This window comes from Carlito syrichta, unplaced genomic scaffold (genome assembly GCF_000164805.1).
Source record: "Carlito syrichta isolate Samal-C Ts95f unplaced genomic scaffold, Tarsius_syrichta-2.0.1 Scaffold314839, whole genome shotgun sequence".
Taxonomy (NCBI): Eukaryota; Metazoa; Chordata; class Mammalia; order Primates; family Tarsiidae; genus Carlito; species Carlito syrichta.
In genome coordinates this window covers 73485-91280 of record NW_007258935.1, presented here as the reverse complement: position 1 = coordinate 91280, position 17796 = coordinate 73485, and the positions used below count along the sequence as shown (strand labels likewise).

Sequence of the window (17796 nt, the reverse complement as noted above, 5' to 3'; positions counted from 1 at the left end):
AATCCACTCACCTCAGCCTCCCAAGGCGTGGGATTACAGGCTGAGTCACCAAGCCCGGCTCAAACAAAAGATTTTAAAGTTTAATTCAAATTGATAGAACTAGGTTTCATTTCATAAAAACATTCATTTTAAAAAGCTTCTTGAAAACTCCAAATGTAATTGAAAGCAGACAGCAGTACAGTGAACCTCTGTATTCACTGCCTGCTGCGACAGTTATCAACTCATACCAACTCCCTGCTCTATGCAACTGTGACACAACTGCAGAAAAGCACACCATTTCAGCCATAATGCCTCAGTTATTCAGTACTCACTTAATTAGGCTCTGCACGCTCTTCCAGTCAGCCCTGGTTATGACTGAGGAGGCACCAAACACAGCCAGCTCTGGCTGCCAGCTCTCTGGGCTACATAGAGTGGGCTCCACCACTGTCAAGGGCAATGTGGATGCCCCAGCGGGGCCATGCGCTCACCTTTCACATGGACTCGTGGCAAGATATTCTGGAAGGGTGCTGCGTGCAACAGGTCACACACCTCCTCTAAAGACTGGGGCAGAGAAGGAGAAGGTCACATTAGGATGTGTGTCTCACAGCAAAGGCAGACCGGGAAATCTGATGCTGAAAAGAAGCTACTTCTTTTCTTTTAGTGTAAAATACACTCGAGGTAGTCTGTCAGGAAGGTGACTGACCCCAGGGGGGTGGAGAACAGGAATGCAGGGGGAAGGACCCAGTGGGAGGGGGTGGGTGGGCTTGGCAGGCCATGGCCGGTGATGCTGACCAAAGCACTGTCTGCCCATCTCTGCTATTTCCGGGTGCCACTGCCAAAGAGCTCAGATGTTTGCCCCAAACCAGACCAGAAAAAGAGTGAGAACAGTTTTGAAACAGCATTAAACACTAAGGAGCAATCTAAAGCTATTCTAAGACAAAAAAGCGTGCTAACCACACACACACACATGCTACAGAAGAGCCAGATTACCAGAATTTTCAGGATGGGTTTAGAGAAAAGGATTGAAAAAACAGATGGAGATAATCCTTCAGAAAGCAAGAGGGTGAATCTTCCCAACACACAGATTCAGAATAAGAGTAATAATTTTGATTTTTTTTTTTTTTGAGTTGGAGTCTCACTCTGTCACCCAGACTGGAGTGCAGTGGCCGCTTCCGGCCACCGCAGCCTCGACCTGCTGGGCTCCGGCGATCCTTCCGCCTCAGCCTTCCCAGTAGCTGGAATTACAGGCATGCGCTACCACGCCCGGCTGATTCTTTTGATTTATTGTAGAGATGAGGTCTCGCTGCCCAGGCGGGTCTTGAACCCGTGGAATAATTTTGATTTTAAGATAAAACCAAACCCTGGGGCAGATGTCTCATCATGGGAGGCCCATGCCACACACACAAGCCCTTAGCCAAGAGAGCACTGGGGCACTGTGTCAAGGCCAACCTGCATTTCTAATGCATGGCAGCTTAAAGGACACACCCATAACATCTCCATTCATCATGATGGAAAGCACACAGATGCCACAACATACCTTATTACCACCCTTGTCTGAGAGGCCAAGACGAGCTCCAAGAAGTGAGCCACATCCGAAGCCTTTAAATCTGCCCTGGGTGTGACATTTGTGGTCTTGGTGAGAAAGGGAGCCCCCTTCCACACTGACAGGCTCACTCCTGTAGGACCTACTCGAAAACATAATCCCCTGATTCCAACCTGAGCCCAGGCTCTTGAGCAGAAACTACCAGATGCAGAAGGGAACTGGGAAGGGAGGCTGGCGTGCTGGCAAAGGGCAGGGAAAGGGCAGCCACAGAGGTGCTCTCTATTCCTCCGCACAGGCCAGAGCTGTAGTGGAAGGCCAAGGCCGGCAAGTGTTGTACTGAAGATCAGTTGACAGTGGTTGGCCTCACCCCTGTGTGGCCCCAGGACCATGCCCATCACTCAGGGAGCTGACAATGGGATGGAGACTTGAGACACTGACCTGAGCTGTGGTTTCAGGTGAGTGCAGGAAAGGGAGAACACCCTGAGATCTGTGCCGACTAGGCTCCTAGAGAATGGGGGAGCCCCCAACTCCTGAAGCATCAACCCCAGTGGGGCACCGGCTGCTCCTAGAAGAGATATGCTTGTTTCGAGACAGGTAACAGATATGATTTAGGATCTGGCCAGGCAAAGTTCACATCAGTGCAAACTCCTCTTTTCCTAAGTTTCCAGTGCAGCATCATACTCCATCCAGAAGCCAACAAGTGTGTACAATCTGAATGACAATGGGTAGAGACCGTTCCTTTAAAATAGTAAGAGACTGTCCTAATAAGTTCCATCCTTCCTGTCTAGATGTCTGTGGTTCTGTAACTATTTTCTATCTGTACAAGGACTTCTTGATATCTATTTTGTAGGGGAAAAAAAAGGTTTTGACAGCATCTTATTTCCATAAAAAGGTAGCTGGACAAAAGAGAAGGCTGCCCCTAGGAGTTCCCTGTCCCTATCTGCAGCAATTCCATAAGGCTGTCTCCCCCACCAAGGCCAGTGACCAGAGAGGCATTATCAGGATTGGACAGCCAGGGACGCTGTGGTTTGAATGTGGCCCGTCCTCATCAAAACTCATATGGAAACTTAACTGCCACAGCACCAGCATTGGGAGGCATCCCCCGAGGTGATGGTTGCTGAGATGGAGTTTTTGCAAGGCCAGGTGAGTTTATGAGGGGCCTCCGTGTTTTTCCCTGCACTTGCCACTTCCCTCGCACTCTCCCATGCGTGGAAGCAGCATAAGACCCACAGATGGGCTGCCGATCTTGGACGCCCCATCCTGCACAGTCAAGAACCTAGTGACTCCTTTTCTTTACAAATTGCCCAGTCTCCAGTGTTGTTACAGCAACATGGAATGGACTGACATACTTTGTAATGGCACCTTATGCTGTATGCTCAGGAAAAGTAGCCATGAAGGGACTTTTCCTATATTAAGTATTTAAAACTCATGACAAGCAATTATTATTTTTTAAAATGCTTCCTAACTTATCTGGCTTTAAAAGATTCCCATTTATTTGGGGAACACGTCCTGAGAGTGAGTGAGGCCACCCTGGACATCGGCATCTTGCCTGCCTGAGACTCTGGCGGGTTCTCCATTTCACACCCTGCAGTCCTGCTGTGGGAAGGGAGACATGCAGGGGCTGTTCACTTGGGGTCCCGTGGTGCCACCGCTTGGGAAGGGTCTACTGAGGACTGCAGGGATGAGGAGTGAAGACACAGGCCTGGTGGAGGCTGCCAGCTCCTGTGTCACCTGCCTTTGGACTCCCTGACACACGAGCTGACGCGATCTCTTTTCCCGCACATGCTAGCAGTGAGGCAGCTGGTCCAGCGGTCAGCCCCGGCGGCCTACCAGTCTGACAGTATGAACTGCAATACAGGGCACCCTAGCCCTGTCCTTCTAGAACACAACTCTGCCTCCACAAAGCCATCAGGACCAAAGACAGGAGCCTGCCTTAAGAAGCAATCTAGCCAAGATCTCCCCAGACAAACCCAGAGATGTACCACAATCCCTTACAACAAGTCAGCAAGTTTCACCGACACACTGGCAAGCTGATTCTGAATCCACTGGGCACAAAGAGCCATAAAGAAGTCCATATGCCTGAGGAGACTGAGGCAGGGAACATGCAGTGTCAGGAGTCAAGACTCCTGTCAGAGCCACAATGTGCGAGATGATGTGCTGTCATGCCAGGGCAGCCATGGAGCAGGGGGATGTTGTGGAACCAGAAGACAGACCAGAACAACCCCAGAGGCCGGCAGGTGGCTGGTGTCATCACTGGGCAGCCAAGGAAGAAGCCCTCTAGCCGCTGGAGGTGGGTAGCTGGGGACCACAGGGGAAAAAAGAAGCTTCAAACACATCTTACGTTCACACACAAGCCAACTCCAAAGGCATATAAACTTTGATTAGAAGGCAAAGCTCAAGTCCTTTCAAGGAGAACAAAAAGAAGATGACCCTAGGTAGGAAAAAAATCTTCAAAAGGATTTTTAAAAGTGCTAATCATAAAAAAGACTACATTCAAATGAAGGGTCGTTTATTAAAACTCACTACTGTCAGCTGGATGCAGTGGCTCACATCTGTAATCCCAGCACTTTGGAAGGTAGAGGCAAGAGGACTGCTTGAGCCCACGGGTTCGATACCAGCCTGGGCAACACGGTTGCCCAAAAAATTAGTTGGGTGTGGTAGCACATGCCTGTAGTTCCAACTACTTGGAAGACTGAAGCAGAAGTATCGCCTGAGCCCAGCAGGTCAAGGCTGGGCGACAGAGTGAGACTCTGACTAAAAAAAAAAAAAAATCACCACTATCAGAATAAAAAGACAGGTCACAAGTGGGAGAAGTGTTTGCAGTGCATGTAACACAGAAAGGATACTCCAAGAACATCTACAAAAAGCTGTAGGAAAACAGGCCAAAGAACCAAGCAGGCGTCTCCCAGAAAAAGCAGCAGGAGGAGGCGAGGAGTGTATGGAGACGCCATCAGGGGAGTCTAGGAGGGCAGGAGAGGGCCATGTCAGCTGATACAGCATGCAGGGGACGGAGGAATAGGCAGGGAACACCAAAAGGAGGCCGTCAGTCATGACGTGGGCGGGCCACCATGTGCATCCTGAGGGCTGGGCTCTTGCTGCTCACTCATGGGCACACGTGGCTACGTAAGCCCATCACCGATCAGTCACATGCAAGCTCGGTTTCCCTGCCCTACCAGGCCACCCACCAGCTGTTCGGCAGCCTCAGGTGCACCGAGCTCTCCCTCACAGTGATGGTTCACACAGGGGCACCTGGTGTGTCGCTTCAGACGTCGCAAATGCCATATCCTAAAACATTTTCACAACATCCCCATAAAAAACTCTGGAAACAACTACATGCTATTTTTGCTTTTCAATTGCAGGGAACACGTTTGAGTCCAGGTCTCCACAGCTGTGAATAAAGAATGGCACGCCACCACACACTGCCCACCACCTCCCAGAGCCAGCTGTTCTCTGGGGCAGAAGCCGGCACTCACCAGGCTCTGCTCGATGAGCAGGCAGAAGAGCACGGCATTGCCCACCTCACGCAGGTTCTGGAAGCACACAGTCTTCAGCTCCGCATATTCCACGATGTCCTTCAGCTGGTGGTGGAAAAACTCCAGGATGCCTGTGGCGGCGGAAGGGTGTGGTGGGGTTGGCGGGGCAGAGGAGGCAGACCCCGGGCTCCAGGCCACAGCTGGGAGCACCCGCCATCTGACACTGCCCCTGTGCCCATGACATCAGTCCCTGGCATCTTCATTTAAGAGTAGTTTTCTGCCCCTGGGCACAACCTGCACAGAGCTCGTGGAGCAGGGCCTCTCTGTGTGGGTCAGCCACATCTTCTGAGAGAAGGATATGAAGTCAGGAAGTGTCACCCCATCCCAGAATGAATGAGAAGGCCACCCCATCATTCCCATAGGGCTGGGATGGTCCCTGATAAGATTCAGAGCCCCTCCCAGGCACAGAAGGGACCAGACCTAACATACTGAGGACATCTGCAAGGCCCTCCGGAGGACACCCACTCTGTGGGGAGACTACCTGCCTCCCCAGCTCCGGAGTGGGACGGGCGCCCACTGACATCCTGGACAGTGTCGTAAGGCATGAGAAGATGCCAAGCCCACATTCCTAACCCGGCCTGCAAATGCAACACCGGCCCCATCGGAGACCGGTAGCTTGGCTTGGTGGAGCCACAGCTCCCGAGACCCTCTGCGTCTTGCTGATGCCTGTTCCTCAACCCACCTGCCTGCCTGCCTGCCTGCTGGTCCTCCCTCCCACAGCTCCCACCCTGCCCCCCCCCCCCGCCACCCCTCAGGAGGGAGCACTCCTGCCTGCCATCGCCGACATCTCCCAGGGAATGCTCGTCCGTGCCTGTGGATGCCGGCCCAGCGCAAATGCTCCCAGCTGTAGGTAGGACATGGACACGAGCATCTCCTTTACTCTCCCAATGGGACTCATCTACTTTCTGATAGCGAACTGAAATTAGAATCTGCTAAGCAAGGGCCACGCCTCTGGTGACTTCCCTTCATGGGGCTGAGGGACACCTCACTTTCTCCTCCAGCACCAGCACCAGCCTTGGACTGGTGCTAGACAACGTCGGGACTGACCTGCTCAACCGCGCGTGGGCTTCAGTCATTTAACAAGACAAGGCTAGTATTTGACCATCAAGAAAACACGATCAGGTAAGAGAAAAAAGGCAGTTGTCATGTGACAAAGGCTCCTGGAGTCCAATTTGATCGTGAAACCATACTTTTTGAGACCCTTAGAGCTATCTACTTGGATCCTCCAAAACCAGCCTGCAGCAAGCCCTGCGGCCTGGCCCCGGATCTGCAGAGGGCAATCTACACACAGATGGTACTGTCTGGGAGGAGGGGGAAAAGGCTGTGGGCAGGCCCGGGACCCCCATCCCCTGTGGACTGTAGGACCCGGCTGTCAAGCTCCTCACCCTCCCTGGTGGTGGTTCTTTTGGAGGGGAGCCTCACCTTCGCCAGTGACATCAAGAGGGCCCTCAGCTTCCTCGCCCACAAAGAGTGACCCAGCACACCCACCCCCTGGTTCCAAGGTTCATTTGTTCTACCATCAACAATCAGGCTTGGTTCGACCAGTCCACCTCCTCCCCTCCTGGGGAGGGCAAAATTCAACCCTCCATTATTTTCAGCATAAATTCCCCACAGTGGGCTGCTCGCCCTCTCCTCTCCAGGGACACTGCCATGAGCTCTGTGCACCCCTCCCCGCAAGTCCCATGCTCGTGCTCACCAGGAGAGCCGTACTCATGACGGGGCAGGCGGCAGATCTTGGGCATCACCTCCATAAGTGTCTTCACGTACTGCAGGATGGTGCCTTGTAGCTGTGGGGAGATGGCTGCATCAGCCAGGGCCCCTGTGCCCTCCAGAGGCTGGCTGGTATATGTCCCCAAAACAAGTCTGTCAGCAAAAGCCCAGGAATGCCCGAGGCTGCAGTTACTGGTGGGAAGGGAAATCCCACCCTGTGGAGATGGCAACCTTTACCAGACATCTATGACCACCGTCACGTCCTAAAACACAGCTCCCCTCTCAAGACACAGGCATCCTTGAGGTGTGATAAAGACGGGGGCAGCTTGGATTTCCTATGCGGTGGATGCAGCCCCAGGGAGCCACAGCATCAGGACGGTGTGTATTCCCATGACAGATCGGGGGCAGCTTCAAGACTGGACACGCCACCTTCGTGCCTAGCTGTGGGGAGGGCAGTCTCCCAAGACCTTCCAAGTTACCAAGTGTTTGGGACAGAGGGTCCTGCCAGGACCTGGTGGGTCAGGGGTCATGGTTCTACATTCTAATGAATTTTGGTCCTGACCTACATGCATCTGTCAACTTCTTAGGACCCTGCCAGCCTTTGCTTAGCAGCAAATTCATGGCTGTGTCGCCTCCTCACTGGGCTGCTGCTGTCACTGAGGGCCACAAACTCAGTTTCAAGCTTTCTCTTGAAACATGGGGAACACGGGAAATACATAAAAATCTCCACTTGGCAATGAAGACACATCAGTCAATGCGCTCAGTCACAGAGAAATTATTAAAATAATGAAAAAAGACGAAAGATTTTTAAAAGCTCTCTCTTGCTGAATGACAGAAACAAATTATGTGTAGAAAACTAAACCCATCAGAGCCGACAAGACAACATCATGCTTGTGTTTCCTCTTCTCAAGGCTCCTGGCTAAAGGCTCCTGTGCACGTGGCAACATGCCCAATTCTGACCTTGGTCCAAAGTTAGACTTATGTGCCACATCCCTTCCTCATGTCACTTACCCCTGGCATCCAGAGAAAGGGTACGTGCCACCGGCCTTCACATGGAGTAACACGGCACTCACACCAGTGCCCCTGCAAGGGCATCTGGCCGCAGGTGAAGCTGCTGTACAGCGAAGCCTCTTCCTCCTGCAGCCCCCACCTCTATGGACACCTTGAAGCCTCCACAGACCACAGACATGCAGCCCCTCGAGACCCACACTCCACTTCCCCAACAGGAGAGGGAATGCTTAGGGGAGACTGGTGAGCATTCAGTGCTCTCAATTTCCCTCTCGGGACTTCTTTAGCTGCATCCTGCAGATTTTGATTTGTTATACTTGTATTTCATTCAATTCAACGCATTTAAAAATTTCCCTTGCAACTTCATCTTCGAAAACTGTGATTTAAGAAAACTCATATTTCACGAATGGAAACAGGCTTTTCAGAGTTGCCCCTTCCCAGACCCCTGCCTATGGAAACACAATGACTGGAGGAAGCAGGCGGGACAAGTGTGCAGATCCCTCATGGACACCAGAATCCGAGGATTTTAATTGTATTATTATTTTTTAATCAAATACTTTTGATCAGAGAGTTGTTAAATCTGTGAGTGGAGGCTGTGGATCTGGAAGGCTGCCTATATTCTCTTGTAAGGAAAGCAATATTTTGGTAATTAAAAACTCTTTCCATGTATCAGTTAAAATAGCATGGATCCATTTGAGTTTGGAAAGATGGAGAGAAATCAAACTATAGATGGCCAGAAACATTTGAAGTTAAATTGAATCACTCATTTATTACGGAACCACAGTCCAGGCACAGAGAGAAGACCTGGGCTTGTCTACCCCCATGAAATCATGCCACGCAAAGGATCTGTCCAAGGAAACCTACCAGGCTCTTGACAACCTTCAGCAGCTCCTCCATGACCACGGCAATGCCCTGGTAGCCTAGCAGCCGGCAGATGACTTGAAAGTGCGGAGGCCCCACAAAGTTTCTATAACTGCCATAAATGCTGGAGTAGGCTAGGTTCAAAGCCTGGAAAACAGGGTGGAAAATACATCCTGCGTGAAGATCACTCAGCATACACAGCACCCTTGGGTGGAGGGATCCAGTGAACAGACCTGTAAAATACACTGCCTTTACTGGGATGTAGGGTCATGAAACCTGTTCAGGCTGTTATGAAAAGCAAACTTGCTAAAATAGAGAAAGAAAACAAAATCATTTGGGGTTCCAGCATCTGTTGAACTGCCAAGTTGATAGAAGCCACTTTGAGATCTGGAATAATAAATGCACACATCTCCGAGTCTCAGCCCTGCCTTCCCATCTCCTAAGGGAGATGCCTGAGAACAGGTCCTGATGAAGCAGTGGGTGCTGCCTTCTCAGGGTTGCACAGGGTGCCCTAGGGGTTAGGAGAGCAGTCCCTGAAGGATGCGAGGGTGGTCTTGTGAAACAACCATAAGCTCATCTAAAGACATAGGTGAACAGCAGGGAGACCCCTAAGCATCTAGTGCTATGCATTTCCCTCTCAGGACTTCTTTAGTTGCATCTCACGGATTTTGACTTGTTATATTTGCGTTTCATTCAGTTCAATGCATTTTTTTTTTTTTGAGTTGGAGTCTCACTCTGTTGCCCAGACTGGAGTGCAATGGCCGCTCCCAGCCACCGCAGCCTCGACCTGCTGGGCTCTGGCGATCCTTCTGCCTCAGCCTTCCGAGTAGCTGGAACTACAGGCGCGTGCTACCACGCCCGGCTAATTTTTTTGATTTATTGTAGAGACGAGGTCTTGCCAAGTTGCCTGGGTGGGTCTCAAACCCACGGCCTCAGGCAATCCATTTGCCTCGGGCTCCCAAAGTGCTGGGATTACAGGCCTGAGCCACCGAGCCTGGCCCAGTCTACTTTACCTTATACTAATACAGCCACTCCTGCTTTCTTCTGATTAATGCTTGTATGGTGTGTATTTTCCCATTATTTTACATCCAACCTACCTATATCATTAAAATTAACTGAATTTCTTATAATCCATTCTGTTAATCTCTGTCTTCTAACTGTATTTGGACCACTTATATTAAATACACAGAATGTGATTATTGATATGTTAGGGTTTAAGCCTACTATTTTCTTTCTGTTTTCTCTGTTCCCGTTTTTCATTCCTGTTTCATTCTTACTGTCTTCCTTTGGGTCCCTTAAACATTTTTAATTTCATTTTTACTCGCCTTTAGTACTTTTGAGTGTATCTCTTTATAGGCCTTTTCTATCATAACTTGTCACAGCCTACTGTTATCAACATTTCACCACTTTGAGCAAAGTGCACTAACCTATCTCCATTCAGGTCTCTTTATCCTCCTTTCCTTTATAATAACTGTGTTGAATATTTCTGTCACACACTAAGAACCATACCAGGACTGCCAGGCTCTGCATGTGAAGGGAAGAGTCCTCATAGCACACCTCTCCTGCATCTTCAGGAGGTCCTGTTTGCAACTCCTGTGGCCTTCACCTTTGGATGTCCCCTATGTTACCTATCGATAAGGTCATTTTCTACATCCAGAACACCTGACTGTGCTGGGCAAACCTGTTTAGGTCATTTGTGCAAATAGAATGACTTATGGCCAACAACTCCTCCCCTTCTGGGGGCTCTGGAGTTTCAGAAGTCACAGCCATCATACAGGTGGTGTGTGTCTGTGTCCAGCCCCAGGAAGGCTTGGATCTGAGCGCTTGTGTGGCTTATCTTCACTCCACACATCCTGTGTGACCTCATGAGGGAGGACTTTGGAAGCTCGTGCCCAGATCTATCCAGAATCCATCTGAGACGTCTTTTCCTTTCTGATCCTGCCTTGTATTCTTTTGATGTAATAGACAGTAACTGTGAGAATAAGTGACTCTGAGTTCTGAGAGTCCTTCTATTAATCATCAGACGTGGGTGGTCATGAGACCCCCAAAACAAAAAGTCTGAGTCTAAACTGATTATAAAATACTACACTGATCAAGTAGAACAACATTAAGGGACAGAAACCCTGCCCAGTGCCTGTCCGGTGCCCAACTCCTACAACCCCTCTCAGACTTGAAAGAACCATACAGATTGTCAGCTTGAGCACACCCCCTTCTCTCAGCCTCTTCTCAAATCTCCACTCCTATGCTTTAAATGCTGGGGTCTGTGTAAGATTTTTGCTTGAAAATAAGTTCAGCTGGGCTCGGTGGCTCAGCCTGTAATCCCGCGCCTTTGGGAGGCTGAGGTGAGTGGATTGCCTGAGCCCGCGGGTTCGAGACCCGCTTGGGCAGCGAGACCTCATCTCTGCAATAAATCAAAAAATCAGCCGGGCGTGGTAGCACATGCCTGTAATTCCGGCTACTCAGAAGGCTGAGGCGGAAGGATCGCCGGAGCCCAGCAGGTCGAGGCTGCGGTGGCCGGGAGCGGGCACTGCACTCCAGTCTGGGCGACAGAGTGAGACTCCAACTCAAAAAAAAAAAAAGAAAAAAAGAAAAGAAGTTCAATGCTTGAAAAGAAAAACATGAAAATCATTAGGGAGACCTAATGACCCCACATTACAAGTGGAGAAAACCATTCTCAGTGCTATGGCTTAAGGCTAACGGCTACCAGGAGGCATCCCTCAAGAAACGTGTGATTTCTGGCCTCCTGACCGTCTGCTGCCCAGCTTCCCTTTGGATAAGGCCACCCTGAAAGATGACACATCCCAGGGACTACACAATTGGAGAAATAAACAGCAAGCATGACTTCACCACTCGAGGCGGGGAGGAGGCACAACTGCCAGGAGGGCAAAGTCATAAACACCACACTGCAAGACACTCAGACTCAGAGAAGGAAGCACACAGGACGTCTGGCCTCACCATCAAGTTCAAGATTGCTCTGTGGCCTGTGTCTGATGCCGAGGAGCTGGCCTCGCCTGAAGACCTTAGACAGTGAGTGGGCCACCCAAGGAGCTGACTGTGGGCTCACCAGCTGTGCGACTCTCCAGCTTTCATGACATGCTGCATCTTCGTCTGTGAATTGGGGAACATCTTACGTATAAGAAAAAACAAAAACAAAACCCAGGAATGTGCTCAAGAGAGTGTTCTACTCAGAACAGGAATTCTGTAAGTGACCAAGAACAAAAAAGAATGTGCTCACAAATGGGTCACTCATCTAAGTCAATTTTACTCCGGCAAGGCACTGGCCCTAGCTCACTGCTCATAAGAAAAGAGCTAACTGTTTTTCTGAGTGGGATTCCTGAGCACTCCATGATCATACAGACACAAGCTGCAGACTGCACTGAGTGGAATGCAGCGCGACAAGCGTGGTCACACATGAAAAGATGCTGGCTTTGGACACGCTGTGCAACACTGACACTGTACTGTTCTGGCATTCAGCCTGTTTTTTGGAGGAGAGTCCTCAAGAAAGTATTACACAATCTCTGCAAGATGGGCAGGCAGCACTATGCACTTGTATGAGTGTCCAAGCAATCTAACAGAAAGCTCCTGATCCAGGCTGTGAGAATAAGCACAGTCTCCCCGGGGAGGCTGGAATCTGTGACAGTGAGGGTCAAGGTTCAGGTACAAATGCTTCCATTAAAAAACAGCATTATCGGCCTAGGCAACATAGCAAGACCTTGTTTCTACAAAAAATAAAAATATAATAAAATAATTAGCCAGGCATAGTGGCAAATGCCTATAGTCCCACTGCACTCCATTCTGGTGACAGAGTAACACCCTGATGCAAAAAAAGAAAAAAAAATCAAATTCAAGTCACCTACTCTCCATTTTCCCCAAAGAGAGCACCTGCCTTGCAGACCCCATCAAGATCCTGTGTCCTGGGAGTGTCCCCCAAGGTGGTACCCAGGAACAGAGGTGGGGTGCTCTCTGAGGGCTAGGGAGCTGCCTCAAGGTGAACTCGGACCCTAGACCCCTCAGAAACTGCACTTCCCTGCCTCAAAGCTATCCCTTCTGGACTCGGGCTCTGTTTGGTGTCCCCTTCCCACCTCTCCTTGATCAGGGCACAATGAAAACTTACTGTGTGGTCATGCCCAAAAGGAAGGTCAAACATCCCAAGGTCAAGCCTAGCCCACAGCAAATCCACTAGCTCACAGAGGCAAGAAATGTTTATCTTCCTCGCCAAACCTAGCTCTATCCTTGTAAAACTATACAAAATTTCTTTTAGTTCTAAGGGGATAAATCCTTACATTTTACTTTCAGAAAGGGAACATTAGAGCACTTATTCTAATCCTCTTAAAAATATTATTTCTCTTTTAGTATAACTGATATTACATAAAAGTCAGCCCTAGTCCTAGAAAGAAGGTGTGAGGCAGGTGTTAAGTGAGATGAAGGCAAGTCTTTCCACACCTGCAGGACCACAGGAGGTGAGAAACAGCTTCCTGCCAGCTGGACCGTGCATCCTGCCCAGGTGTACATGTTCTGTCCTATCCCCAGAGAGTAGAGGCCCAAACACCGCAGTCTTGGCACCTGGGTCCAGATGCTCTTCTGGGGTACAGACACGGGTGCATGAAGCCCAGAACCACAGAGCTCCATGTGTCCACGCACAGGTCTTGGGAATGGGAAGGCATCTGTCCCAGCATCCCCAGGAACCAGCACCCAGCCCCTGTGTTAACGAGCACCCAGCCCTGATACTTCTCCTGCCACATTGGGGAGGTGAGGCCACCCACACCCCAGTCTTAATCTTGTCTTTATTTATTTATCTACTTATTTATTTATTTTTTTGAGTTGAAATCTCACTCTGTCACCCAGACTAGAGTGCAGTGGCATGATCCCAGCCACCACAGCCTCGACCTGCTGGGCTCCGGCGATCCTTTCGTCTCAGCCTTCCAAGTAGCCAGAACTATAGGAGCGTGCTACCATGCCCGGCTAATTTTTTGATTTATTGTAGAGATGAGGTCTCACCAAGTTGCCCAGGCAGGTCTCGAACCCGTAGGCTCAGGCAATCCACTTGCCTCAGCCTCCCAAAGTGCTGGGATACAGTCTGAGCCACCGAGTGTGGCCAATCTTGTCTTTATAAAAGGCAAGAACCAATGCCTTGGCCACCAGCGTCCCTGTGATCTCATGGGGCAGCTGAGTTGGATCATTTTTAAAATTGCCATCAGGCTGGGCTCAGTGGCTCAGCCTGTAAACCCAGCACTTTGGAGTCTGAGGCAAGTGGACTGCCCGCATCCACGGGTTCGAGACCAGCCTGGGCAACTTGGCAAGACCTCGTCTCTACAATAAATTAAAAATTAGCTGGGCATGGTAGAGCACGCCTGTAGTTCCGGCTACTTGGAAGGCTGAGGTAGAAGGATCGCCTGAGCCCAGCAAGTTGATGCTGGGGTGACCAAGAGTATGTCACCGCACTCTAGTCTGGGTGACAGAGTGAGACTCCAACTCAAAAAAAAAAAAAATTCCCATCATGGAATTGCTATAAAATAAATTAACCTCTGAAAACCTGAAGACAACTTAATTTTTCAAGGACATCATCTTCACAGCGTCACCCTCAGTCCACCCAAAGTCGATTTCCCAAAGGAGCCTCACGTGCCCTCAGCACATCTGTGCAGACACCGAGAAGAAGGCCCCTTTCTCCTCTTGGGACTCCCTCCGGTCTCTGACCACTCTGGCTCTCCAAAACACAAAGCCCTGATTCGGGGTGGTGCCCACCTCCCAGATGCAAATGCTCCCAGCATGGCCATGCAGGCCACTATGCCACAGGAAGAAGATGGAGATGAGATTCACTCTGCAAGACAGAGGGTGAAGGAGAACCGTCAGACACAGCTGACGCCACTCGGAGTGAGCTGGTGCCTCAGAGGACCCAGTCCTGGTGCTCGGCAGAGGGGACGAAGGGGAAGGTGTGTTGTGAGGGGACAGCCTGCTGTGAACATCTGTGGAGCCTAGCTCTGTGCTTGTGCCATGGGCTTCCTCAATGTTCAGCTTCCTACTGGAGAGACACCTGGGCACTGAGGAGCGTGGGCGGCTTCCCCAGCACCAAGGGACAGAGACACCCAGCCAGCAGCAGGAAGACAGCGCCACCCTCCGTGGGAGGGTCTTTCCACCCTCTCCTATCTGATGAGAACAACAGTGCCTACTGCTGTTCTGGTGAGGCTGGGTGTCCACTTGGTTTTTACAGCATTTCCGAGGAAGGTCGGCTCATTTCCTGTCTCTTTTTGCTTATTCCCTACTGAATCATGAGGTGCCTGAGACAGTCAGGAGACCAGCACTTCATAACCCTCAGGTAAGCAGACGATCCTGCTACTCCAGCACAGACACTGTTCTATCATCTTGCACGTCCCAGGCATAGGTGTGCTGGGGCCGCCAGGCGCAGGTGAGGTGCCAAGTGCTGGGTACCGAGTGCGGGCTGACTGTTGTTTGGGACATCTGATCCCTTCCACACCCACTTTCCCAGTACGGCTCCTGCCTTCTGGTGTGAACCCTGGACAGCCACCCTGGCCCCCTGATGCCAGGGCCCTCGTGAGCCTCTTCCATGCTTCCTCAGCTTGATATTTTTAAACCTTTGAAACTCTCAACAGTCTCACTTATTTTAGTGCCCAAGTGAGGCTGGGCAGCCTGACACCCACAGGCTGGAGTTGTCCAAACACCACACGAGAGCTGATTCAGATGGGTTTTCTGGGCTCGCTGGCTAGTTGCTGTCTTAAATTACTGCTTTTCAGGAAGACGCTTAACGGAATGTAAGGGGAAAAACAACATTTTATAAATGGATGTTACATTGAGGTCATTGCAACTAAAGAGACTTAAACTTCTGCTTCATCACAAACTTAAAAATCAAAACACAAACACCAAAAGCCTACCTTGGATCCATGCAAATACTGGGGCTGTGCATTGGGCTGCTTATCTCTTTGAAATTCCTGAGAAAACGGTAATACTGTCCGGACAAACCTACACAAGAGAGGTTAAGAAAGAGAAAAGAAAACCAAATGTAAAATTCAGAACTTTTCTACAGTTCATCTACTAAATCTTCCAGTCAACTATATAATTATCAAACAGGAAAACTCTAGCAAATTAAAACCCACAGAATGAAGTGGATATGAATGCTCTCCAATATGACAAAGGCATCAAGTTCAGGCCCAAATGAGAGCCCAGTGCCCACCCAGCAGCAGCCTCCCTCCCTCCCAGGACAGTAGTCAGGCTGTTTGCACCCAGCCCCACCTTTAAGAGAGCCAGGCACCATCAAGTGCCCAGCACCGATGCGATTCCAGACACAGCGATGGCAGCCAGGACGGCAGCCCGTGGTGAGCAGGTACGTCCCTGACACTCAGCCACTAGTTATGGGCCAACAGGGGAGAACAAGCAGACTGAAGTGTTTACGACCACATTTGTTTAGTTAAGAGTCTGTCTTGATCGTGGACTAGGGGCCTTTAAAATCAAAGGCATAAATTTTCAAACAGAAAGCATCCAACTTGGTTAATACTTTCAAATTGGAAGTGTTCATGTAAATATAAAACTTTTGCAAAGAAGTATAATAAGAAAAGTATGTGGATCTGCTACTTATTAAATTCCAAGAACTTAAACTCATCTTGCACTGTTAGGAAACAAGGAAGGATGTAACCGAGAAACACTGCTACCACCCAAGGGGCACATGCGAGGGCACTCAGCATCTGTGCCATGGTGCAGGCAGGCAGACAGGTGGCGGAGGCAGCGTGAGCAGCTCACCAGCACTGCTGCAATACTGTGCCCACCCCCTGTAGCCTCACATCACCAGTGCATGCCCAGGAGCAAACCCCACATCTCCCTGCTCTGCGTGGGCTTTGTCAAAAGGATCCTGGACTCCTTTGCTGTCAGTGTGTCATCATGCCTGGCACACTGCAACACAACGCTGGGCATGTGCGTCTGTCTGCATGTGTGTGCTTCTGTATGTCTGCATAGGGATGTGCGTGTGCCTGTATTTCTGCGTGTGTGTGTGTGTGTGTGTGTGTGTGTGTGTGTGTGTATCTGTGTGGGTATTTATGCTTGTGTATGTGATGTGTACATCTGCAGGGGGATTTGTGTGTGTACTTCTGCATTTGTATATAATATGTATGTCTGCCTGAGGATGGGTGTGTCCATGTATTTCTGCATGTGTATATGATATGTGTATCCTCATGGGGATGAATGTGTATATTTCTGCACGTTTATATGTATATCCACATGGGAGTGTATATCGGCATGCGTATTTCTGCATGTGTACATATGTGTGTCCACATGGAGATTTGTTTGCCTGCATGTGTATTTCTGCATGTGTGCATATGTGTCCATACGAGGATGTGCATGTGTCTGTGTATATATTTCTGCATGTGTATATGATGTGTGTGTCTGCATGGATATATGTTTGTCTGTGTAGGTATTTCTGCATGTGGATAACATATGTGTTTCCCCATGGGGATTTGTCTGCATGTGTATGACATGCATGTCTGCATGGGGATATGTTTGTCTGCGTGGGGATATGTTTGTCTACATGTGTACTTCCGCATGTGTGTACATGTATCTGTATGTGGACTTCATATGTCTCTGTGTCTGAACCTTGTTCATACACCTGTTCTTCGAGGAAGCACTGACGGAGGAGGCAGCCATGTTAGGGTGGTGCTCAGGAGAGGGAAACCTGCTCCCCAGCGCTTCCTGAGCACTGCTTGCCACTGGGATGCCCTTCACAGCATTACAACTTGCAAAACTGCTGCCCACATGGCAGTCTCCATCCATAATCAACTAAAGGGAGTCAAGCACCAACATGAGAAGCATTACTTATGTGATGCAAGTTTTTAAAATATCTGCTTTGGACACAATGTTTTCTCAAAGTAAGAATGCTTAAAATGATCAGATTTTGAAAGCAGGCCTTAATTTATGTTGTCTATGACATAACTGAGATGTAAAGCTGTCAAAGTAATGCAATTACTCCCTATAACGTTATTATTTTTTTTTAGAGACAAGGTCTCACTCTGTTGCCCAGGCTGGACTGCAATGGCATGCTCACAGCTCACTGCAGCCTCAACCCCCCGGGTTCGAGGTCCTTCCACCTCAGCCTCTTTTTTTTTTTGTTTTTTTTGAGTTGGAGTCTCACTCTATCACCCAGACTGGAGTGCAGTGGCCGCT

General features: G+C 49.7%; 1 protein-coding gene across 11 annotated transcripts in view; it reads right to left on the bottom strand.

Annotated features, from left to right (window-relative positions):
* Positions 1-17796, bottom strand: part of CYFIP1 (cytoplasmic FMR1 interacting protein 1) — an 89776-nt gene that overhangs the window by 4689 nt on the left and 67291 nt on the right. For all 11 annotated transcript variants that reach the window (XM_021705944.1, XM_008072073.2, XM_021705949.1 and 8 more), the window contains 5 exons: positions 15522-15609; positions 8638-8781; positions 6752-6842; positions 4996-5126; positions 468-540 (listed from right to left, as the gene is read on the bottom strand). In XM_021705944.1, the coding sequence (XP_021561619.1) occupies positions 468-540; positions 4996-5126; positions 6752-6842; positions 8638-8781; positions 15522-15609 (527 nt within the window). The remainder of the gene's footprint in view (positions 1-467; positions 541-4995; positions 5127-6751; positions 6843-8637; positions 8782-15521; positions 15610-17796) is intronic.